This window comes from Bufo gargarizans, chromosome 8 (assembly GCF_014858855.1).
Source record: "Bufo gargarizans isolate SCDJY-AF-19 chromosome 8, ASM1485885v1, whole genome shotgun sequence".
NCBI lineage: Eukaryota > Metazoa > Chordata > Amphibia > Anura > Bufonidae > Bufo > Bufo gargarizans.
In genome coordinates, this window is record NC_058087.1 from 128,665,661 (window position 1) to 128,691,368 (window position 25,708).

Here is a 25,708-nt window from a genome sequence, read left to right on the forward strand (position 1 = left end):
CTTGATTGAAGTTGTTCAGGTTCTGTGGTCAGACCAAGGCTTGACAAATTTCCTTGGAATCTAGGAGCCAGCTAAAAAAGTTAGGAGACTTTTTTTTTTTACCTTATAAAACCTTATTTTCAGCAACAAAAATAACACCTCTTAAATTAACATATAAAGACGTTTAGAACCAAACAACAGCGGCAGTGTACAGAACCGCACACACATATACAGCGGCAGTGTACAGAGTCGCACACACACACATATACAGCGGCAGTGTACAGAATCGCACACACACACACATATATACAGCGGCAGTGTACAGAATCGCACACACATACAGCGGCAGTGTAGAGAACCGCACACACACATACAGCGGCAGTGTACAGAACCGCACACACACATACAGCGGCAGTGTACAGAACCGCACACACACATACAGCGGCAGTGTACAGAACCGCACACACATATACTGCGGCAGTGTACAGAACCGCACACACATATACAGCGGCAGTGTACAGAACCGCGCACACATACAGCGGCAGTGTACAGAACCGCACACATATACAGCAGCAGTGTACAGAACCGCACACACATATACAGCGGCAGTGTACAGAACCGCACACACACATATACAGCGGCAGTGTAGAGAACCGCACACACACATACAGCGGCAGTGTAGAGAACCGCACACACACACATACAGCGGCAGTGTAGAGAACCGCACACACACATACAGCGGCAGTGTAGAGAACCGCACACACACATATACAGCGGCAGTGTAGAGAACCGCACACACACACATACAGCGGCAGTGTAGAGAACCGCACACACACATATACAGCGGCAGTGTAGAGAACCGCACACACACATACAGCGGCAGTGTAGAGAACCGCACACATACAGCGGCAGTGTAGAGAACCACACACACACATACAGCGGCAGTGTACAGAAACGCACACACACATACAGCGGCAGTGTAGAGAACCGCACACACACATACAGCGGCAGTGTACAGAACCGCACACACACATACAGCGGCAGTGTACAGAACCGCACACACACATACAGCGGCAGTGTACAGAACCGCACACACATATACAGCGGCAGTGTACAGAACCGCACACATATACAGCGGCAGTGTACAGAACCACACACACATATACAGCGGCAGTGTACAGAACCGCACACACATATACAGCGGCAGTGTACAGAACCGCACACACATATACAGCGGCAGTGTACAGAACCGCACACACATATACAGCGGCAGTGTACAGAACCGCACACACATATACAGCGGCAGTGTACAGAACCGCACACACATATACAGCGACAGTGTACAGAATCGCACACACATATACTGCGACAGTGTACAGAACCGCACACACATATACAGCGACAGTGTACAGAACCGCACACACATATACAGCGACAGTGTACCAGACGCCTATCCAGACACATTTTTGGGTCTAACTCAAGCCGATTAGTCTATGGTTAACTCCCCACCTGTGTATCTTGGTCATATTTAGCAAAAAAGAGTGGTAGGACAGCACCACTTACTTGAATTCATTCAAGAGGCTTTGCGGCGGTGCTCGTGACGTCAGGTCCCGGCCTCATAGACCCCACAGATACCAGAAAAAACGAAGAAGGTCACGGCACTAGTGACCTGCCGTGACCTTCTTCGTTTTTTCTTGGTCATATTTAGAATATACGAGGACGATCCTTCTGATTATTCTTGTGATGACCTTAAGGCCACTACAGCCAGGGAGAAGGAACGCCCAATAGAGAAGCACCTCCCCATTGCTCTGATAGTAATTAGCATATGGGGTAGGAGAGGAGACAGTAATGGGGCACAGCGTGCGAACGGAGCTGCGCCCAGGAATAATAGTTAGTGCTGGGACATCTCTGGGTGCCGCTCTGTGTAGCCTGCTACTTAAATTCTCGACCCAGGAAAAGTCCTATCATTGGTGGCGCAGTGCGCCCGCCCCTCTCTTCTCATTGGTGGCAGCAGCAGCGGCACAGGGGGGGGTGGGAGGACAGCTTTGCGCTCATGTTCTGTGATACTAGACTACGCAGCAGCGCAGCACAGCGCAGCCCAGTATTGAAAACTCCTTCCCTGCCAGACTGTCTGAGAAATCCACATAGAGGTGGCGGAGTGCCGGGAGAGAGCCTTACAAATGCTTTTCTCCAAGTTCGGTGCAGCAGAGAGCATTGCTGCACCCCCCCCCCCCCCCCATGTGTGGGCAAATACCAAGGCACCAGGACAAAATTCCTGATCGCCATGGCGACATGGGATTTGTTGGGCCCAGACACATCCTTAACATAGCCAAGTGCCCATAATGCAATGCTCTCTGCTGCACCGGACTTGGAGAAAAGCATTTGTAAGGCTCTGTTCACCTCTAGATCAGAGGATCCTTTAGCAGGAGGGAATTTATCATAGACTGATACTTTATGCCAGTCTATGATGGTCCCTGCACTGCTGGAGGCTTCCTCATATATTAGATGCATTCTTCAGCAGTCTGTGCACCCAAACATTAATCGTGCCTTCATTTATGCCAGAAAACTAGCGTAAATTAAAGTGAATGTGCCAGGCCCGCTGGCTCCACCGCTCCCACCCTGCAATCCAGCATGGCCACCACTGCTCAATTGTAGGGTGGTCGTAAACTCTGAAAACAAGCAGTGTATAATGTGACGGGAAAACGAATCCAGTCAGAACAGAAAACAATATGGATAATCCTAATACCTTAGGACTTGTATTAGCTTTCTCTACATGATAAATGTCATTGGCTGGAGTGAGACAACCCCTTTACGTTATCAGGCAATGAAAATCAGAATAGGCCAACTCACCTTCCACCCCCTGGTATATGACTGCACCACAATGGTGGAACTTTTAATCTGCTTGTACTTATTCTGTTGCTGTTGGAGAAAGTAAAGCAGCACATCAGAAAGTAATCAGCAGCTTGAGTGACTTTTTGCTAGCAGAGACATTTGTGGTTTTAAGGATATATACAGTAATACATTGTAAGTATGCATTTATTGTGCTCTAACAAAACAGGACAATGTGGACAATACAGTAACATGTGCCAAATATGTATGTGCAAAAGAGATGGTAACAATGGAAAGACTTGCATAGCAGACCGTGTTATTCCAGGTTGTAGACAGTCCGTACCAGTTATATTTTAATCCAGTATATTTGAGATTTTTACAGTTCCAAATCACATAGTAATTATAGACTAAACTATAAAACTGTGGGTGCCCTGGGTTAAATATTCATTCTCAGGATGTGTTATCAATGGGGAGAGAGAAGAACCTCTGGCAGCAGCTTAGGCTACTTTCACAGTCGCGTTTTAGGCGGATGCGTCATGGATCAGCAAAAACAGATCTGTTACAATAATACAACCACATGCATCTGTCATGAACGGATCCGTTTGTATTATCTTTAATATAGACACTCATGAACTCCATTGAAAGTCAATAGGAGATGGATCAGTTTTCTATTGTGCCAGAGAAAACTGATCCGTCCCCATTGACTTACATTGTGTGCCAGGACGGACTGTTTGGCTCAGTTTTGTGAAGCAGGCAGCGTTTTGGTGTCCGCCTCGAGAGCGGAATGGAGACTGACTAGAGGCAAACTGATGCATTCTGAACGGATCCTTTTCCATTCAGAATCTATTAGGGCAAAACTGATCTGTTTTGGACCGCTTGTGAGAGCCCTAAACGGATCTCACAAACGGAAACCAAAACGTGAGTGTGAAAGTAGCCTGCACTCCCAGAACAGAGGGATCAGGCACTGAAATAGCCTTCTCTACATCAGCTGTTGCGGACAATTGCAAGCTCCCAAAACATGTTGGCCGTTTCCACCAGAAATGGTGGGTTCAGCCAACAATGGCCGTAATGTGTATTATGGCGTACATATAACTGTTTTCACTGGATAAAATTCTCTATATGACTGCTTGAAGCTAAACAGCCCGAGCATTTACCCATTTATTTTAAATGTGTTTTTTTTATTACATTTTACACTAGCTGGCATTCAGCCTATAAACTGTGGCATTATTTCTTTGAGAGGCCTGTTATTAGAGTTTTCCATTGTTTGGCACGTGTTTTTTTTTTCTTTCTCCATTAGTCTGTTTCTTTTCTGCTATTGAGCGCCACATAATTAATATTGTACAACAGGCTGCTCTAGACTATATAGTGTCTATTGTAATGGGCTACACAGCCACCAAGAAAGGACAATTCTCATGGTCACAATGAGGCAATGTGATTTACTCAGATGGCACTGTAGAGCAAGGACATGGTGATTAGACAAACCACTAAAAAGTGTAGTCTATTTGGATTGTAAATTAAATGTATCACATTGGGATTATTTCACTAGTCATCCACTGCTTCCAGATCATTAGCTACCCAGCAATTTACTATTAAATACTCAGAAACCGGCTAATTGAAAAATATCTCCAACACCGTACAGAAAAGAGTAACTTACAAGATAGCGCCTGACCCAGGCAGCCACAACAACCTGACTCCTCTTCATCAGTAAGAAATGAGTGCGACACTTCCATCCTCTGTAGATTTTCTGAATTAGAGTGGCAAGGTCTTCTAAGCGTTCCTTCCTCAATTCTTCAAGTTTGAACAGCTACATTGATGACAGATTGGGAATTGTACAGTAAGATACGATTTACAAGCATATTGAGAAATTCTGAAAGGTTTTCTGTGACTAATAAAAATAAACTTGGATATTTGATGCCCATTCTTAAATGAACCAGAGAATAAGATACAATCATGACCAGCATCCATGGACCTTCCACTGATTGAGGGAAGTAGGAGTAGATGGTTTAGGCATTATTTAGGGACCATCAGTAAAACATTTTTATCATGTACAATACATGAAAATATTTTAACACATTCTGCCATTTTCAACAGTTAGTGTGGAAAAGTGGCTGTGAAGTATAGCTGCCCTCCCTTGGTGATCAACAGGTACAGCAGTTTTACCTTGCCGGGGTGGACAGGCACAAATGATTTTGTACAAAATGTATGTATAATGAGTATAGCCTCAGCACTAGTATATTTTCTACAACGAGTATGCTTCTATGGAGACCCAAGATAGGACTACAAACAAACTCTTTGTAGTCTCATCCTGCAGATAACCTTTAAATGTAATCTGGCACGACTCTGGACTGTTAGCTGCAGTAATACACGAGTAGTCCAGAGCTACATTTTATTGTATTTTATTCCCCAACCCTCCCCCCCCCCCCGCCCTGTCCGCACTCAAAGCTGCACTGAAAAACTCTAAACTAGACTGCTGTGCTGGGTTAACATAATAGAGAGGACTCCTGTGCACACGCAAAGCAGTCCTGACAATGTCATTCAGTGCAGCTCTGATTGCTGGCCGAGGGGTAATGGGGCAGTAGCAAAAAATAATGATATTGATTGGCACTCTTAATATGCAGTACTACTCCTACATTACAGCAGATAATAGTCCGAGATCGTGGCGGCTGATTCCTATTAAATTAGAAATGGTGGATAGATGGAAGGAAGTATGGGAGATTATCTGTTTGTAGTCTGTTACCATGGAACCATATAGGTCTTCATAGAAGCCATGGACACAGATGAGAGTTTTTTTTATATAATCTAGTTGTAAATCAGTTTAAGTTTACATTTTAAATGCATTGGAGCAACTAAAATAAAAACGGTGTGGGAAGATGGACATAAATGTTGTTCTTTACAGACTAAAAGGCAGCACATTTGCACTTCTAGGCAGACATTTCATGTCACTCAAAAGCAAAATAAAGCCGCAAAACTCGTCCATGAAAGATTTACTTTGCTTCCTCTTTAAGAAGTACACAGCATAAAGTAAGGAAACTTGGGCAATATGCCAACATACCGTTCTTGGGTTACGGATAAAGATTTTTGATCTCCCAAAAGAAAATTCCTCTTTAGAGATTTCCAAGTCATTGAGTAACACTTCCACACCAGCTCTAAGAACCAACAGACATATTACATATTGAAAAGGGAAATTTATAACTAAGACTGAAGTACACAATCAGGAATCATTAAATCAGTAAATTAAATACAGATAAACGCATGTATAAGAAGCATAATAAAACACAAACAGTTCTGGATTTACTAGGCCTTTCTTGAAGTTGCTTTTAATTATCTAAGCTGACAGTACACTTCAGATAAATGCCAGCCGAATCCGATGAGTATGCTGATTTTTCTAAACACTACGACAAACATCTAAGACTGAATCATTTTCTCCATGCATAATTCCAGGTCCAGCAATAAACAGTCGATGGTTTGAATTTATGCCATCTGACAAGTTAAGGATTGCTACAGCTGTTTGTATGTATAGAGAATTATACCATTTCCCTTGTAGTATATGTTAGCTATACAAAACCACTAGATTACATATTTGAAGTTTTCAAAACAATTTTTTTCAACGTAAGCATATAATCACATTTATATACCGATTATATATGTATATATACAGTGGATATAAAAAGTCTGCACACCCCTGTTAAAATGTCAGGTTTCTGTGATTTAAAAAATGAGAAAAAGATAAATCATTTTAGAACTTTTTCCACCTTTAATGTGACCTATAAACTGTACCACTCAATTGAAAAACAAACGGAAATCTTTTAGGTAGAGGGAAGAAAAAAAATATAAACATAAAATATTATGGTTTCATAAGTGTGCACACCCATAAACTAATACTTTGTTGAAGCACCTTTTCATTTTATTACAGCACTCAGTCTTTTGGGGTATTAGTCTATCAGCATGGCACATTTTCACTTGGCAAGATTTGCTCAGTCTTCTTGAAAAAACACTCCAAAATCTGTCAGATTGCGAGGGCATCTCCTGTTCACAGCCCTCTTCAGATCAGCCCACAGATTTTCAATCGGATTCAGGTCTGGGCCATTCCAAAACTTTAATCTTCTTCTGGTGAAGCCATTCCTCTGTTGATTTGGATGTATGCTTTGGGTCGTTGTCATGCTGAAAGATGAAGTCCCTTTTCATGTTCAGCTTTCTAGCAGAAGCCAGAAGGTTTTGTGCCAATATTGACTGGTATTTGGAACTGTTCATAATTCCCTCTAGCTTAACTAAGGCCCCAGTTCCAGCTGAAGAAAAACAGCACCAAAGCATGATGCTGCCACCACCATGCTTCACTGTGGGTATGGTGTTCTTTTGGTGATGTGCAGTGTAGTTTTTTGAGCCAAAACATATCTTTTGGAACTATGGCCAAAAAGTTCAACCTTGGTTTCAGACCATAATACCTTTTCCCACATGCTTTTAGGAGACTTAAGGGGGTTCTGCACTTTGTTTTAACTGATTATCTATACTCTGGATAGATCAGTGCAGAACCCCTTTAAGGTGTGTTTTTGCAAAAATGTAGCCTGGCTTGGATGTTTTTCTTCGTAAGAAAAGGCTTTAGTCTTGCCACTCTACCCCATAGCCCAGACATATGAAGAATATGGGAGATTGTTGTCACATGTACCAAACAGCCAGTACTTGCCAGATATTCCTGCAGTTCCTTTAAAGTTGCTGTAGGCCTCTTGGTAGCCTCCCAGACCAGTTTTCTTCTCGTCTTTTCATAGATTTTGGAGGGACATCCAGTTCTTGATAATGTCACTGTTGTGCCATATGTTCTCCACTTGATGATGGCTGTCTTCACTGTGTTCCATGGTATTCTCTAATGCCTTGGAAATTCTTTTGTACCCTTCTCCTGACTGATACCTTTTAACAATGAAATCCCTCTGATGCTTTGGAAGCTCTCTGTTGACCATGGCTTTTGCTGTGGGATGCGACTAAGAAAAGTTCAGGAAAGACCAACTAGAGCAGCTGAACTTTATTTGGGGTTAATCAGAGGCACTTTAAATGATGGCAGGTGTATGCCGACTCCTATTTAACATGATTTTGAATGTGATTGCTTAATTCTGAACACAGCTACATCCCCACTGCACACTTATGCAACCACATTATTTTAGTTTTTTTTTGTTTTCTTCCATCCACCTAAAAGATTTCAGTTGTTTTTTTTATTGAGTGGTACAGTTTATAGGTCACATTAAAAAGGTGGAAAAAGTTCAGAAATTTCACAGAAACCTGACATTTTAACAGGGGTGTGTAGACTTTTTATATCCACTGTGTGTGTATATACACACACATATATACATACATACATACATACACACACACAATCTATCTATAGTGAAATGTAAATGTTTACATGGGGGTGCATCAGAGGACAGTATCTAAAATATAATTTTACTTATGACCACAACACCCACGGTTTCCCACTAACTCTACAGTTGCCTATATTTGTTCATGATGCTGATCAGGGGGCTTCACATCCAAAATAGCTCAGACATCTGAAGTATAACATTCAGCTGCTGCTAAGAAAACTATCCTCCAACCTTCATTGACCCATATCCTCCATGACTTGAAAACGTAGGCTCTTTTACAGAAAATAACTAACATATAAATTTATTTATTTTTTCACTCTTGACAACCTATTCTCAATATGTCTACTTTTTGTGTTTTAGGACTATGTAGAATCTGGAACATACTGAGGTGAGATGTCCACCTACTCCCACCCATAAAGATGGGAATATCGTTCAGTTTTTAGAGAGAGATCCTGATAGAGGTGGTCTCAGGGACTGAGTCTGGCCATTTGTTCTCCTCCTCTGTCCATTCCTCAGTCTTCTCTTCTCATTACAATAAAGAAAGCTTTTTGTATTAGTGCACAATGCTATTACTGCTCATAGTTTGCTTTGGCCAAAGTGTAACCTTTAAAAGGGGTTGGTCACTTTCTGGTTACTGTTGACTAATGTGTCTGTAAGATGATTATATGGTACTTACTAATATAGCCTTAGTTAAAATTCTGCACCATTTTCTATATTTCATAAGGTATGCCCCTCGTTTATCAAGTCTTTTGTGCTGTGCACAAAATGGCCGCTGATGGAGGGTCACTTGACCAAGCAAATCACCTCCTTGGGATGGCTCCTATATTCAGATACACCACACCTGCCTTCTGTACTTGCTTTGTTGGGAGTTTAGTGCAGGTGCAGTGTGTTTGAATGGAGGAGACCTCACATGGAGGTGATTTGCATGGTCACATGACCCTATTAGCGAACATTTTATGGACAAGACCTCTGTGTGGACAACACAAAAGACTTGGTAGACAAAAAGGCTTGGTAGACTTGTGACTTAACTCCCTGACTATAACATGTTCTGTGTGTTGTCAAATCTACACTCATGAATATTACCAGTGTGAATAGGCCCTTACCGTTAGTTATGTGTACTACTGTTCACTATTTTGGAAAACCTGAATATATTTTTTACATACTGTATTTATAAAAGGATTGCTATATTATTAATGCTTAAGCAGCTTTTTATTCAAAGAAAAAGAAGATTGACTAAATTAGTTATATCTAAAATCTCAGGGATCAGTGCCAATGGCACCTTGAGTAGCATCTCAATTCCTGGTGTGCTACTCGTTTACACCCCTCCTGCTTAGGGGTAAAGAGTAGTTGGAGACTGAATTTACGGTATACTGAAAATATAAATAAAATTCAACTTTGTCAATCATTTAAAAAAATATATATATATCTGCCTGTTTCTATGCAACCTATGTGTCCCAATCATTACAGACAACAAGTGGTATAGCGTGGAGGGGGCTGGGGGTGCAGTTGGCCAGGGGGCGCCAGGCAGTTCAAAGAGGGCCACGCTCCTGTCACCTTCGTTCTGCCTCAGGTCACTAGGCCTGAAGCCTACAAGGCAGTAGAAAGGCACAGGAGATCGCAATGACATCTCCGTGCTGGGTCTCACAAGATGACGTGGCGCAGGAGGGCACAGTGAAGTGTTCGTTACCTTGGGTGTTGACAACCCACACTACGCCACTGCAGACAATAAAAATTCTTCATGTGAGCTGAAGCTACCGCTATGCGTTACCCCCCACCCCAAGCACCTTGTTAATAAAGAGGAGGCAGAAGGCAAGGAGTACTCCATAACTGCAGGAACACAAAACACAGAGGGTTTGCAGCGGAGGAGCTGTGTACACAAGACTATTAATCAAGGCTATTTAAAAAGCTGCTCCACTTTTAAAGTAAATTGAAGAAATCGGATGGTTGTAAAAATCCACTCTTTGACATTAGTGTCCATCATCACCACACCAGAATTAAACTTAACACTGTCCACCATCACGTTAAAAATATCTATTGATGTTTAATCAGGACCAAACAAAGATATTATATCAAAGTGTCAATATAATCTGTCATGCCATGAGGAGTCTGTAAAACGTGATCCATGTTGGGCTACTTTCAGACTAGCGTTTTTGCTGGATCCGGCAGGGTTCAGCAAAAACGCTTCAGTTACTGATCATACAACCATCTGCATCCATTATGAACAGATATGGTTGTATATTTAACATATTCTTAACATTGCCAAAACGGATCAGTCATTAAGTCCACTGACTTGCATTGGGGTCATGACGAATCCGTTTTGCTCCGCATCTCCAGGACGGAAAGCAAAATAAAACATGTAATGGTTTGCTATCTGGTATGGGAACGCAACAAAATGTATTTTGGAGCATTCTGTTCAATTCAGTTTTGTCCCCATTGACGATGAATGGGGACAAAACTGAAGCGTTTTTCCTGTATTGAGCCCTATGACAGAACTCAATACCGGAAAACTTTAACGCTAGTGTGAAAGTACCCTTAGATTTATTTAAATCTAAAAAGTCTTCAGAGAATAAAAGCAACAATCTGGCCGAAATTCAGACTCTTGGAAAGCTTTACAACAAGCAGAAAAAAGGAAGAGACACATGGTAAAAAGCTGGAGGAAATCTAAAAACAGCAAAAAGACCAGTAAAAAAAATAAAAAATAAATGATGCTATGAAGTTCAATAAAAGAGCACATCTCTTTTGATGTGGGACAGAGAATTTTGCAAGAGAATTTGCTAAAAATATAATTGTTTTGCCACATGTACTGCAAATGAAACGTCAGCAGCAGAGAAATCCCTGCTCTGTGCCGATTCTACAAGATGAAACAGGAGACCATGTGTGAGCCGGGCTTTGTATCTGTGCCCACCCTGCTCGCATTTACTACTACACATTTGGTTTTCATGACAGGATGGCATTTTGTTCGAAATAACCAGGGAAAATATAGGAATGCCCTGCTCCAGCTGATCGATATGGACACTGACTGCTTTATAGACCACACTAGACTGCCACCAAGAACTTCACAATCCTGTAAGCTACCAATACAAAAATGAATAGCTGAAAACTCCTATTAAACATGGGTACAATGTTACATCAGCCAGTAAAAACTGTATTAAATAAAAAGAAGGCCAACACAACATCTTCATTAATGGGTATCTAATCGGCCTGTTCAGCATATTCAATACACCGGTCAGACCCTTAACGATGTGGATTAATACACACTACATACAGATAGACTGTACACTACATCTGAGACCTGGATCTGCTCTACAAGTCCTCATCCTTCTCTCAGCTGCCTCCACACTTTCTACTGTAGCTGCTGCAGATTTTTAGTTTTTAGGCCTCTTTTACATGCCAGTGAATCACACATGTGTGTTGTCCATGTGTTTAGAGGCACACATCAGTGGTTTTCACTGACCCACAGAGACATGCACTACTTTGGTCAGCAATGCGGACTGAACATGGTTTTTACTGACCATTGGTAGGAGAAGATCTGGAAATTCCTTTTTCAGCCTTGCAGGGCACATGGAATGCAGATGACACATGAGGGAAAATAACGGACCCATTGACCAAACACAGACCCTTAATGGTCATGTTCATGAATAAAACCCTGACCGTCTTGTCATGGATGCGTAAAATAGGACTAACAGGAAAGCAGTTTCGTCATAAAAATCGGAGTAAATACATTACATCATCATGACTCTGTTCACACTTCGTTTTTAGCACCTTTGTCAGAGGTCTGTGTGAGGAGCATTCTGTAATGTATACTATATCCACAATAAAATGCTGTGTCATATGCCACTGTATAGGATAACAGCCCCATAAGTTACCAACAAGTCTTTTTACTCCACAGCGTCTGTAGAGTTAGGCAGAGGGAGGGAGCTACCTCTGCCTTCTGCTCGGAGCCCCCGCAGTGAAATTGTCAGGCTTTAGTCAGTTACCATGACAGCCTAGGTCCTACTGAAGGTTTCCAGGCCTGTTATGGTTAACTGCATGTAAAGCAGTGCATGAAGCACAGCTCAGCAGGCAGAGCGTCAGACTCTCATAGACCATAACAGTTCTCTATTCTAGTGTATGGGACAAGCAATCAGAAGATTACAGATTCTATCCCCCTAAGGGGGCTAAGGCTACTTTCACACTTTCGGTAGCCTTTTCAGGCATGCTGTAATTTTTTGTCCGGCTGCCTCTCAGCATGTTTGCTGTGCAGCGGCCAAACGTCCAGCCCGTCCCCATTATAGTGAATGGAGCCAGAGGGGACTTTTGGCGGCACGGTGGACTTGCGGTAGCATGGATCCGGCAGGCTGTTCCACTGCAGGTGTGGAAGTAGCATAAACGTTATTATGCAAAAGTAAAAAACTAAAAAAAATAATTGCATGTAAAAATAAACCTATCAGGTATCGCTGCATCTGAAAATGTCTGAACTGTTAAAAATTTTTAAATATTTTCCTGCGCTGTGTACACCATAACAGGTATTTGCCATTTTGTCACCTTGTCCTCCCCCAAAAATTTTATTACAGTGATCAAAAAGTTGTATGTACCCCAAAAATGGTACAAAAAAAAACCAAGCTCTCATACAGCTCTGTGGATCGAAAATTTTAAAAGTTATAGCTGTCAGAAAATGGTGATGCAAAGAAAATTAAAACGATACAAATCTTCTATCGCCCTGACTGTATTGCCCCGCAGAATAAGAATGCCATGTCATGTTTAGAGCAAAGTGAGCACAGTAATATCAAAATCTAGAAAACCTTGGTAGAATTGTTAATTTTTCTTCAATTACCCCAAACAAATAATAGTTTTTCCCCTGTTTTCGAATACATAACACAGTAAATTAAATGGTACTATAAAAATACAACTTGTCCCGCAAACAATAAGCTACCATATGGCTAAGTGAATGGAAAATTTAAAGTAGTTATCTCTTGGATTTGGGGAGGAAAAAAAACTAAAATGCAAAAACAGAATGAATGCGCTTTGTCTTGGAGGGGTTAATTACAATTGAGTCCGTTCAGAATTCAGTTTCGCATGCAGGAATTTTTCATCTGCTCTTTTGAACGGAATCTGTGATGGTGGCCCCCGAATGGATACTCCAATGCAGATGTTACAAAATAACTCCAAGTTCCGTGATGTATACAATAGACATAGCAGGCTGCTTTTATATGACCATAGATTAACAGATCACACTAAATATAGAATACACACTTGCATGCACTCCTTTTTGCAGATGTGTCCGCAATTCTCATTGTCTTTGAAAGGGAGATCAATTTTAAATATTTTCTTATTAAAAAGATATTTTAAGAATTGGTGCCATCTTTAGACTTGGCAGAGTTTGTATTGCAAAGGATGTAAGCTGCTGGGAAATCTGCAAGCTATTAACAATGGGATAAATGTACTAATCCTATAGATGGTGTAATGCCTGTTATAGACAGGCCGATTGAGCAAGCTAATGTCGTAAGGAAAGAGTTTCCTTTCTGGCAATCACTTGCTAGCTAGCGGAGGAGACTGCTGCTATTCCATGCAGAGATTTCCTCTGCAGCATGGAAGGAGCGATTGCTTTGCCTTTGCTTGTCCCCAGACTGTCTAGTGGTTCGCCAGCGGCATCACAGCACAATCTGTCACCGGCAGGCACTGATTTTTAAGCATGCTTCTGCAGCAGTATTACATTGCAAGATGATGTATAAATGCCCTGGAGCAGGGAGTACTTTGATATTTGCCTATATCCCCTATGCAAAGTTAAAACTTCTTACTTTATTTCTCTTGAAAGGGTTAATATATACTGTTTAATACTGTGTAACTGTATTTTATATGTTGTGCTATATATCCTGTCCATTATCCCTGTATTTACATGACTGTGGAAAGGGTTAATGAATACTGAGAGACTGTTAGGGCTTTGATTAAGAAGCTGGTAATTTTCCACAGCTGCCATAGGGTTTAAAGACGACCATGTTTTGCTCGTTTACCACCAAAAAGCAGACAGACTGACCTTTTAAGTGTCTGGTTTTAGCTATGTTATGTCTGGAAACTTGTTTTTGTCTGGAAAACCTGCTGTGTCCTTGCCATTGAGTATCATTTAAGCTGTAATGTAAGTCTATACCAGACAGGAGCTGAAACAATGTATCTGTTTGTGCTGAGTTTCTCCACTTCACCCCTCCCACTAGAAGGTTCTAGTCTAGCAAAAACTGTATATAAGGAGAGCAGTCAGAGCCCCTAGTGTTGGGGTTAGGGAGCAGTGCGGTTAGGGAGCAGTGCTGGGAGGGAGGGCGAGAGAGAGCGAGAGAAAAAGAGAGGGCAAAAGAGAGAGAGAGAGAGAGGGCAAAAGAGAGAGAGAGAGAGAGGGCAAAAGAGAGAGAGAGAGAGGGCAAAAGAGAGAGAGAGAGAGAGGGCAAAAGAGAGAGAGAGAGAGAGAGGGCAAAAGAGAGAGAGAGGGCAAAAGAGAGAGAGAGGGCAAAAGAGAGAGAGAGGGCAAAAGAGAGAGAGAGGGCAAAAGAGAGAGAGAAGGAAATAGAGAGAGAGAGGTAAAAAGAGAGAGAGAGGGCAAAAGAGAGAGAGGGCAAAAGAGAGAGAGAGGGCAAAAGAGAGAGAGAGGGCAAAAGAGAGAGAGAGGGCAAAAGAGAGAGAGGGCAAGAGAGGGAGAGAGCAAGAGAGGGAGAGAGAGGGCAAGAGAGGGAGAGAGAGGGCAAGAGAGGGAGAGAGAGGGCAAGAGAGGGAAAGAGAGGGCAAGAGAGGGCAAGAGAGGGCAAGAGAGGGAGAGAGAGGGCAAGAGAGAGAGAGAGAGGGAGAGGGAGAGAGAGAGCGAGAGAGTTAAAAATCAGTGCCTGCAATACAGTCCTTTACTCAAGCCAAGAATACACCAGGTAATTCTTAACAAGCCTTCCAAGGAAAGCTCATTAGCGAGTACCTGGCAGTGTAAGGTGCCACTGACACTCGTTTGTTGGGTAATTGAATCCTTTCTGTAGGCACCTAAATTCTCTTTTGCCGGCAGCAGATTGTGCTGTGTAAACAACCTCTGCTGCCGACAAAGGGGACGAGCGATGGCATTAGTGATCACTCCTCCCCATACTGTGGAGGAGATCACTGCATGTAAATGCAGAAGTCTCCTCCACTGATGAGCAGTCTGTTGCTGAGAAGGAACGCTTCTTTCTCCACAATCACCTGCTGTATCTTCTCATATTTTCTGAATGAAAAGATGAATTAGGTTTTAGTCCTTGAAGCTCAAAGCACTCTGTGGCACTGTTGGGGTTAACTCCCTTTATTTCTGTGCACAGGTGCAGAATAGCCCTGTTATAAAAGTTTGGCCCCCACCTCTTCCCTGTGAAAAAAACTTCAATCTGCCTGTTCACTGCCTGCTGGATCATGTACTACAGCTATAATCTGTCTGTAACCAGTCTGTCTGCCGGCCTGCATTCAGACGTAGCTCCACTTAGCCCTGTCCTTGGATTTGCATGTACTCCATCTGCTTGACCTCGGCCTGGTTTTGTCTATGCACTTTGCCTGTACCTCTGGTGTCTGACCTTGGTGGGTCAGCTGCCATCTACTATGGAGCCAACAGCCTGGAGACTCCCCTGCAGTGAAGACCAGATCCCTGTATAGGGGTTAAAGGGTTAACACCAGGGGACCCTCAGGGCAATGCCCTCAGGATTAGCCCAACTTTAAACCAGTTAGTTGGCGCAGTGGTTCCACAACCATTTTTTGTAACAGACTGGCTGTCTAGACCTGGCTGGATGATACAGGTGGTGAAGGGCTAGACACTTTTGTCTAACTCTGTACCAACTATTGGTTGGCTTACTTTGAAGTAAAATTTTATACCAGAATTGTGGCACAATTTTGGCGCAAAACAGCATCTTAGGCCATATATCCCCTCCCTGGCCTCGTTTTTTGGGGGATAGGCACAGAAACTTTCTAGACCCAGATGCATCAAATGATGCCACTTTTAGGTGCAGCCTATTCCAAAATCTAGGTGCACTTACATTAGTAAATGTGGTCAATGGTGCACATTTATCAAAACTGGTGTAAAAGGAAAACCAGCTTAGTTGCCCCTAGCAACTAGATTCTACATTTCATTTTCCAGAGCTGAGAAAATGAAAGGTGGATTCTGACTGTTTGCTGTGGGCAACTAATCCAGATACCAGCGCCATTTATGTGTCATCAGGACTGATATAATTAGGATTAGCATCCTAATATACCCCTGCTCCATACACCAGAGGACTGAATTGATATCATAAGTGACTATCCTTTCTATTTATACATTATTTTATTACTTTTTCATATATATATATATATATATATATATATATATATATATATATATAATTTTTTTTTCTTACTTTATTTTACCTATTTTTATTATTACAAGAGGTTGATCGATCGTTTTTAGTGTATATGTGTTTTTGATTCTATGCACATGGTGGATGCCATACATTCACGCATTTTATGTATTGTCTAAAAACTTTACAGTTGTAAATTAAGTTGACCAATATTAGCCCATGCAGCACTAGATAGCCCAGTGCCCCCCAAACCAAGCATGTTTTCTAATCCAGTTTTCCTTTACACCAGTTTTGATAAATCTTCCCCAATGAGTTTTAAAATATGCAAAAATGCACTGAAATTCATGCATTTTTCCCATTACACGTGGATATAGTTTTGAAAATTGAACTTTGTTCAGAATGTTCAGCAACAAATGGTCAACATCTGGACCTACCCTTTTGGGTTTGATAGTGAACAGCTCGTGTTCAACAGAAATCTCTCTGCAGGTTATCGGGATGGCCCTCTCGTATTAAACCAATTGTCATCTATACAATTTCCTAATATCTTCCAATATGGTGCTTCAATAACCAATTCTAAATACATTGTATGTCATTGCACTCCTGTAGGTCACTGGGAACAATGAGAATATGTGACTAAATAGACTAGAAGACCCAATTCACAGGCGGCAGCAGCACATACAGGTCACAGACAAATGACTGACAACATTAAACATTTCAGCAAGACAGAACTAATTGCTGACATCTGACATTCTGCACCCTGGAGCAGGCAAAGACACGTCAAATGGCTGAAGACATCACACAGGAATGTGTTGCTCAACATTATGCCAAGGAAATAAACTGATGTCATTACTCCCACTGAAGGGTATCACACATTTCTGCTTACACCAGCAATTTATAAAAAGTCATCAAGAAGTTAATCAGTAGAATCAAATCCGGGAGGGAAAAGGGAAGTATTCAAAGCCAAATTATAGGTTATTAGATCAGAGTAGTAACCATTTCATAGCAATTATTAGACCACAGGACTGTGGAACTTCGAATTAAATGCAAGTCACCACTCCAACTCAACATATATCTGTAAACCAAAAAGAAGATTAAGAGACCCTACTGATAGAGGGCCTAGGGTAAACGGGTGTGACACAGGCATTCCTGCTTTGGCATTTCACTCTTACTTTTTCCCTTAGGCTCAGCACTAGGCAGAACAAAGGATCAGCTCTGTCCAGAGCAGACCATTCTATTACAATATTAGACATACCGGTACTAACAGAAAAGTCTCTCACCATGACATGTACTATGGATCAAAAACAAGAAAATAAAAAATTCTAAAATTAATGGAGCAATATGGCTGTGATAACTATTCAATCGGTGGGGGTCCTAGGGCTGGGATCCCCACTGATCATGACAAAGGGGTACCTGTACCGGTTGAGCAAGCACATTGCCGCTCCACTCATCTCTACGGGTGTTCTGGATGCTGCTGTTCATTTGGGGGGCCCTTGAAGGGTATGCGGTCCCCGTTCTCATGATTGTTGGGGATCCTACTGCTGGGACCCCCACCAATCTGTTATCCTGTGGATAGAGGATAACTTCTCACAGTCAGAATACCCCTTTAATAATATGTGAACTTCACAACACACCCAACACAAGCCATCACAGGAGGTTGTGTTAGTAGAGATGTGTTCACGCTGGCGGAGTGGCTACCATTTACAAATGCGAACACAGCCTAACTTGTAAAATATTCTTCCTGGTGGGGAAAGTCTGGATATTGTTCACTGTATTTTCTAAGTTGTACCATGAACAGAGTTTTTTCATTTAATTAACAGTAGGATGCAAGTACATGATAAAGATGGCTTTAATACTAATGGTTGGGTCACATTGTGACAGCTTTTTCATTCCTAAGTATTATAGCAACCTTTAGAATACAGAACATACAGTATTATGTTAATACTGAAAGAAGCCTACCTTGCTGGACCTTTCCAGTGTGGCCATGTCTGCTTACACAACATCTTGTATCTTTCCAGACAAGGCTCATATGGTTGCCTGAAGGCATAACCAGCCCTCCTCACTCTGACGTTTTCTAACAGGCCAAGGTAACTCACTTGGTGGCGCACCAAGGCATCATTAAAGATATGGGCAGCCTTCTTGTCATTTGGCTTGATGCATCTGAAAGTATCCACAAAATCCCTCAATTTCAAGTAGTAGTATTAGAAGAAGCAGTCCAGAAAAACTATAGTAGAAACATTTTTTACAAATTGTAAGAAAAGAAAGTGCAGCCTTTACCGGATATAGTTAGGGTTCTTTGTAAGCAAGTTCTTCATCAGGGTTGATACTGAAGCTTTAAATTGTGAACCAGCAGTTGGTGGCCTCTTGAGGTTAATCTTGACTGGGTTACCCTCTGGGAACATATCTTTGATAAGCCCATTGTTTGCTTTCCACATAGCTTGAGAAAGGTCTCGATATAGAAGGTCATTGTTCTTATCAACAAACCCTTCTACTTGGTACATGACCTGGAAAAAAAAATGAACAGGTATATGATAATTCTGACAAACCGTTCTTAAAATTGCATTAAAAGGGAATCATTACTAGTTTTTCTTTTTTTTGCTGCCCTAGCTAAGGGGAACATGAATTAGTGACCGAACCCTTTAGTAAAAAGCTAAAATCAGTGGACTTTCTTAATACACAGCAAGAGACTAAGAGTCCCGATATTCCTGAGGATTCTGCTCTCCCTGCCTGTTCCACCACTTTTTTTTGTGTCCACACAAGTCATTTACATTGTTGTGTCTGTTTTGTAGCGTTTTGCAACGCCTGCGCCATTTTCCGATTTTGCCGTTTTTGAGGACACCTTTAACGTGAGCCTATTTGTCCCTTTTTTTTTGCATATAAACAGGCTTAAAACTACAACACTCTGGGGTGGAGTATTGTTTGCACACATGTATGATTTTGTGGCGCAATTTTTCAGATGTGTTCTACAATGTAATCTTTGACCTTTTCTAAACAGCTTTTTGTACAGTCCCGATCAAAAGTTTAAGACCACTTGAAAAATGGCAAAAAAAAAAAAAAAAAAATCATATTTAGCATGGCTGGATCTTAACAAGGTTCCAAGTAGAGCTTCAACATGCAACAAGAAGAAATGGGATTGAGAAAAAAATTTAATGTAAACGAATAAACTGAAACAGGCTGTTTTTCAGCTGATCAAAAGTTTAGGACCACAACTCCCAAAAAAACCCAAAAAAAACTAAACCCCCACAAAACAGAAATCCAACTTCCAAACATGAACTCAGTAATGTGTAGCTCCGCTGTTATTATTTATCACTTCAAAAATTTGTTTCGGCATGCTTGATGCAAGCGTTTCCATGAGGTGAGTGGGAACATTTCTCCAAGTGGTGAAGACTGCCGCACGAAGGCCATCTACGATCTGGAACTGTTGTCCATTTTTGTAAACTTCCCTTGCCATCCATCTCTAAAAGTTCTCAATTGGATTTAGATCAGGGGAACACACAGGATGGGCCAAAAGAGTGATGTTATTCTCCTACTAAGCATTCTGTATTAAAGAACGCTATTATTTTCCCTTATAACCATGTTATAAAGGGAAAATAATTACATCTACACAACCTTGAACCCAAACCTGAACTTCAGTAAAGAAGTTCGGGTCTGGGTACCACAGTCAGTTTTTTATCATGCGCGTGCAAAACGCATTGCACCCGCACGATAAAAACTGAACAACGGAACGCAATTGCAGTCAAAACTGACTGCAATTGGGTACCTACTCGCAGGGGTTTGCCGCAACGCATCCGAACACGCTCGTGTGAACTCAGCCTTATTGTGTTACCACAGGGAGTCTGTCACCAGGAAACTCACTGGAAAACCAGGCACAATGCCTTGTAGGACTAGCTCAGCTGAATGTACTAATGCCTGTCACTTAGTGATCCATCGCTTCATTCTGGAGAAAAATTGCTTTTAAGGCCTCATGCACACGACCGTTCCATTTTATTGCGGTCCGCAAACTGCGGATCCGCAAAAAACTGAAGCCGCCCGTGTGCCTTCCGCAATTTGCGGAACGGAACGGGTGGCCCATTGTAGAAATGCCTATTCTTGTCCGCAAAACGGACAAGAATAGGACATATTAAAAATTTTTTTTGCTGGCCCACAGAACGGAGCAACAGATGCGGACAGCACACTGAGTGCTGTCCGGATCTTTTGCGGCCCCATTAAAGTGAATGGGTCCGCACCCGAGCCGCAAAAACTGTGGCTCAGATGCGGACCTGAACAACGGTTGTGTGCATGAGTCCTAATCCAAATACACATGAGCAGGTAAGTGCGTCAGGAGTGGGCCCAAGCCTCTCTGTGTACCCTTGCATCTTCTGATTCCTCTGCTAGCCCCTTCCTCTTAAGGATTCACAGGACCAGGTGAACCTGACCCTGTAAATCATAAAGGAGAGGGAAAGGCCGACAGAGAAAGTGGGAGGAGCATGGGTTCACAGAGGTTTGGGCCTGCCCTCGGTACACTTAACTGCTCATGGGCATAACTAGTGTGTAGGGGCACTAAGGGGGCATAACTAGTGTGTAGGGGCACTAAGGGGGCATAACTGTGGGTGGAGACATTATGGCAAGTGTGGGCAGTCTTGACTACCCACAGAGGGGGCGGTTGGAGGGAAGTTGCTCAGAGGGGATGTAAAAATTTGCAACGGGACCCAGCCTTTTCTAGTTGTTTGCCTGATTGCCCCATATAACTTACCATTGTGGCAGATGCATGAGGAAATTGAACCCCTGAGCTAGTGACTGGTAGGGGTCCCACCTGTACAGAATACATCACCTATTCTGTGGTTAGGTTATGAATGCAAACCCCTTAAAAGACAGCGAGTACATTCTCCCAGGGCTTCCACTGATCAAACCACTGAAGAGAATATATTTCGTATATAAATGAATTGTGAAATACAAATAAAACAGCTTTAAATTACTTTATGCACAGAATGCATTGTGAGGTAAGCAGAACATTCCTTCTTGATTGGCGAGGACATTTTCATCGAGCCAACTGCCCTACACAACAGCCATATAAATATCTTATAAGAAGGTAGGTAGCTGTTCTCCAAGATACCTTGCCAGCATAATGCTGAATCCTGAAGCAGCTGTGTGGTAGAGACGTGTCATTCAGGAAGCGAGAAGACTTGCTCATTCGGCTCTCAAAATGCTGATGAGTGGCACAAATTTGATTCAGCTTCTCCAAGAAAGTCTCGTCAGTCACCGTGCCTGGTCGCAAGCATTCTTCGTCTAACATGGCCAGGATTCCATTTTGGTTCTGAAATTTTAGATATATACTTTGATTACAGTAAATCTCAAAACTAATAGCAATTTTTTTATTTTATATGGTAAATCAAAACAGTGCGATTTCTAATCTGTGTGTTGATTGGATTATTACAGGATAGCGATGTCTGGACCAAGTCATTTCCTAACAGACAGATTATCTCTTGCTAGTTGCAGTGCACAGCATTACGCCGACCGCGCCATACATGCAGCTTTGAGATTCTTGTGCAACTGCAGATTTTGTTGCAGAAATTTCTGTGGCTGAAAATCAGTTTCATTCATCTGAATGGGGTTTTGGTGGATTTCCGCAAGCCCCACTCAGATGAATGGAACTGATTTTAAGTCACAGAAAATGTATGCAACAAAATCTGCTGCTTGTGAAAGAATCCTTATGGGGGGGGGGGGGGGTATGCTCAAACACAGCTTGCAGCTGAGGCTGTTGGACATGGGTTGCACAACACTTACCATCAAAAATCTGAAATAACAAGCCAGTGCGGAGATTCAGCCTTCATCATTTAGTGCATTTTAAACACTTGAACATTAGAGGGCTTCCTATAAGTACAGTCACAGCGCTGGGCTAGTTCCAGCAGTCCCAACGAGAGTGAATAGAGAGCACATGCTCGACCTGCCACTCCATTCATTTGCAGGAACAGGACCCCCTTTCTTGTAATCTGTGGTGATCCCAGTAGTCAGACACCTACTGATCAGATACTTACCCCCTACCCCGTGGACAGAGGATGAGCTTGTATTGTAGAAAAAACTCAAACTCTGGTGAGGCAGAAAGCACCAACATATTTCGCACCACTGATCGAGATCATCCTCAATGTAGATGACTTTTCAAAAATCTAATTTACTCTAATGTAACATCTACAGCAGTGGTGCACCACGTTTCTGGAGTGTCAACAGTACGTCTAATATGAAGAAAAGCTGCAGAACACCATGGCTTTGTGAAGCAAAGGAGATTTGTGTATTCATCCAGCATAGCATTAACATTTAGAAGCACTTTGCATATGCACTAGATACATTTTCTGATTTTACCAACAATAAATTAAAAACCATGTGTGATTGTTGTTAACTCACAAAGATGTCCCAAGCGAGAGCCAGGAGGAGAGATCACAGTCTTGGGCCTTAGGCTACATTCAGACGACTGCAGTGTTTTGTGGATCCCCAAAACACGGACACTGGCCTGTGTGCGTTCCGCAACACGCTACAATAGAAAATGCCTATTCTTGTCCGCAATAGGACATGCTCTATCTTTTTTGTGGGTCCATGGAATGGAACTACGGATGCGGACAGCACAAGATTTTCACAATGTCTTAAAGGGGTTGTCTCATCATAGACAATGGGGGCATATTGCTAGGATATGTCCCCATTGTTTTATAGGTTTGGGTCCCACCACTGGGACCTGCACCTATATCGAGAATGGAGCCCCACAAGGTGGTGGCTGGAGAACTCCGGTCCAGCCACCACAAAGCCGGCTACCCATAGAAGTGAATGGGAGCGCAATGCGCATGCGCGCCCCCTGCTCCAATTCATTTCTATGGGGCCGACAGAAATAGCCAAGCCAGCCCCATAGAAAATGAATAGAGGGCGGCTGCGCATGCGCAGTGCACCCTCCTTCACTTGCGGGGCTCCGTTCTCAATTTAGGTGAAGGTCCCAGCAGTGAAACACACACCTATAAAAAAAACTTTCCAACCACAGCGATCTTCTATAGTGCGTACTTACATTCTCAATCAGATCACATATAATGGCGTTGTTGAAGTATTCAATGTGTGTCCACTCAATTCCCTAAAAAAAAAAAAAAAAAAAACAGTTACACTCTGGAAGACACAGGCAGGAAATGAACTGCGGATCAAATATCTGATTTCAAGTCTCATGGGGAATTTTTGAGGTATTCCCATTCACTAAACTGCCAAATAAATCTCTAGTCACCAACTTTCTCACCACTTGCCTGTTGCACTGGTCTTCCTACACACCGCAGAGCAATGTTCTGCACACCCCTTTTACACTGAATTAGTTAATGTCTAATAGGCGCAGAAGGCTGTATCCTTTCATCAACCATTTGACCAAATTGGGTCCCTTGGAACTACTTCCAGACTTGGTCTCCATTCCATTCCTGATCTGTGTCAAATTCCCATGCACTTGTATGGAACAGAGTCAAGAGCATTAAGGTCAGTGATGCTGTGTGTATATGTTGTGTAGTCTGGTAGATACATTCCGTGCTCTGGACTTCGATCTAAATCTGATCCTTAACTAATGAACAAAAAAAAAAAAAAGTTCCAAATACATAACGGAAAAGCATGTTCATCTCCTACAATGCTGAAGAATGAATACGCCAGAAAAGCTGAAGGGATGTGTGGATGCAACCTAAGACTTTGCCTGGGCCCCGTTATGCCAGTGCCTTATGACCCACTCTGGCCCATACTGGAGCACTTGGCCCAGTTTGGGGGTTGTCTGCCAAACCTGCTAAGGGGCTGTTGAGGTATTGCATTGTAGCTCACCTCCATCCATGTAAAACGGTAAGCTGAAAGCCCACAGGAGAGGCGCTGTACACGGATGAAAACCGCTATGTTTTTCTCATTCCATACAACCCCTTCAATGACTGCACAGTAACTTATCACTAGTAATTCTCAAACACTTTAATATGGAGCAGCCCAATACTTGTGCGGAACGTTATATCATGGAAATGCTCATATTCAAAGGTGTTTTCTTTGAGAGGTTGTAAGAGATTAAAAATACATGGCTAATTTATTTCAGAAACGGTGCCACTCGTGCTATGGTCTGTGTCCGGTATTACTGCTCCGCTCCATTCAGTTGCATGGTACTAAAACGCAATACCACAAGCTGCGCATTAACAAGCATAGCAATATCTCAAGCAGTTTTAGTTACCCCATACCACTTTTGTACGAGAGAAGTCTGAAAGCTGATGTAATGGTGCAAAGTTATATTAGTAAAAACCCCCTATTTATTAATAAATGTGTAGATGGCAGTTCTTCCTACTTCCTGAAGCTTTACCAAGTCGGCCGGTTCACCCTGCAGGCCCTGGAGATACTGCTGCTACAATGACAGTAAAAGCCAAGGAGCGCATTAGAAATTCTGGATAAACATTGTTGTCTTGAGTTTTAACCGTTTATGTTTTATTAAAAGTAAATTTAAAAGTTGCTTCCCAACTACACTACATACTTCATGCACCAATTGAACACCATCTTTGATAAAGGAACGTTCTGGCTGCATAGTTTGTGCTTATGGGGTTGTCCAGCACAAATATTTTTTTCGGAAAGGTTTTTAAAATGATCTGTGCCACCATGTTCATTCAATTGTATCATGGCGCCCAGCAATGAGACTGGACCCGGAAATTAGCGGCATGAGCTGAGTAATAAAGCTCCATATAATTTCCCCCTGTAACAATAAGGCTCCCTTTAGTGTCACTACAGTATGCTCCCCAAAGTGGCAAAGACCACCCCCGCCCCACAACATGGATTTTTGTGGATATTATCTTACCCCAGTAGAAACTATTGAAGGCATTACTATTGAAAATTATCACCTAGCCACAAACTCTTGATCTTGAGAACAAGGGTCCACCAAGTTCCCTGTCTAAATGGAGCAGTAATGCGCATTTTGCTCCACCACTCCATTCAATTCCATGGGGCTGACAGATCTCTGTGGAGCAGTGGACCAACATATACATTACCGCTCAATTCAGACAGGAAACTCAGGGACCCTTCTTGCTCCAGATTGCAGGGAATTCCAGCCTTTAGAGCTCCAGTGATCCGGTATTTATTACCTACCTTGTGACCGGCTATTGGCTGCTCCCCCTGTCGCCAGATGTTTTGATCCGAGCGACGGGGAGCAGAAGCAGCGGACATGCAGGGATCTGGAATGACGCGGGTGCCGGGCAACTATAAACCATACAAGGGGCCTGGGCATTGAGGGGGGATTTTTGGATATCCAATAACCCTTTA

The 25,708-nt window shown here is 42.4% G+C and overlaps 1 protein-coding gene across 4 annotated transcripts in view; it reads right to left on the minus strand.

Moving 5' to 3' along the window:
• Positions 1 to 25,708, minus strand: part of MYO1B (myosin IB) — a 222,487-nt gene that overhangs the window by 51,043 nt on the left and 145,736 nt on the right. For all 4 annotated transcript variants that reach the window (XM_044302812.1, XM_044302811.1, XM_044302809.1 and 1 more), the window contains exons 15-21: positions 23,472 to 23,534; positions 21,540 to 21,740; positions 18,725 to 18,951; positions 18,407 to 18,607; positions 5,861 to 5,954; positions 4,463 to 4,612; positions 2,830 to 2,898 (exon numbers count right to left, since the gene is read on the minus strand). In XM_044302812.1, the coding sequence (XP_044158747.1) occupies positions 2,830 to 2,898; positions 4,463 to 4,612; positions 5,861 to 5,954; positions 18,407 to 18,607; positions 18,725 to 18,951; positions 21,540 to 21,740; positions 23,472 to 23,534 (1,005 nt within the window). The remainder of the gene's footprint in view (positions 1 to 2,829; positions 2,899 to 4,462; positions 4,613 to 5,860; positions 5,955 to 18,406; positions 18,608 to 18,724; positions 18,952 to 21,539; positions 21,741 to 23,471; positions 23,535 to 25,708) is intronic.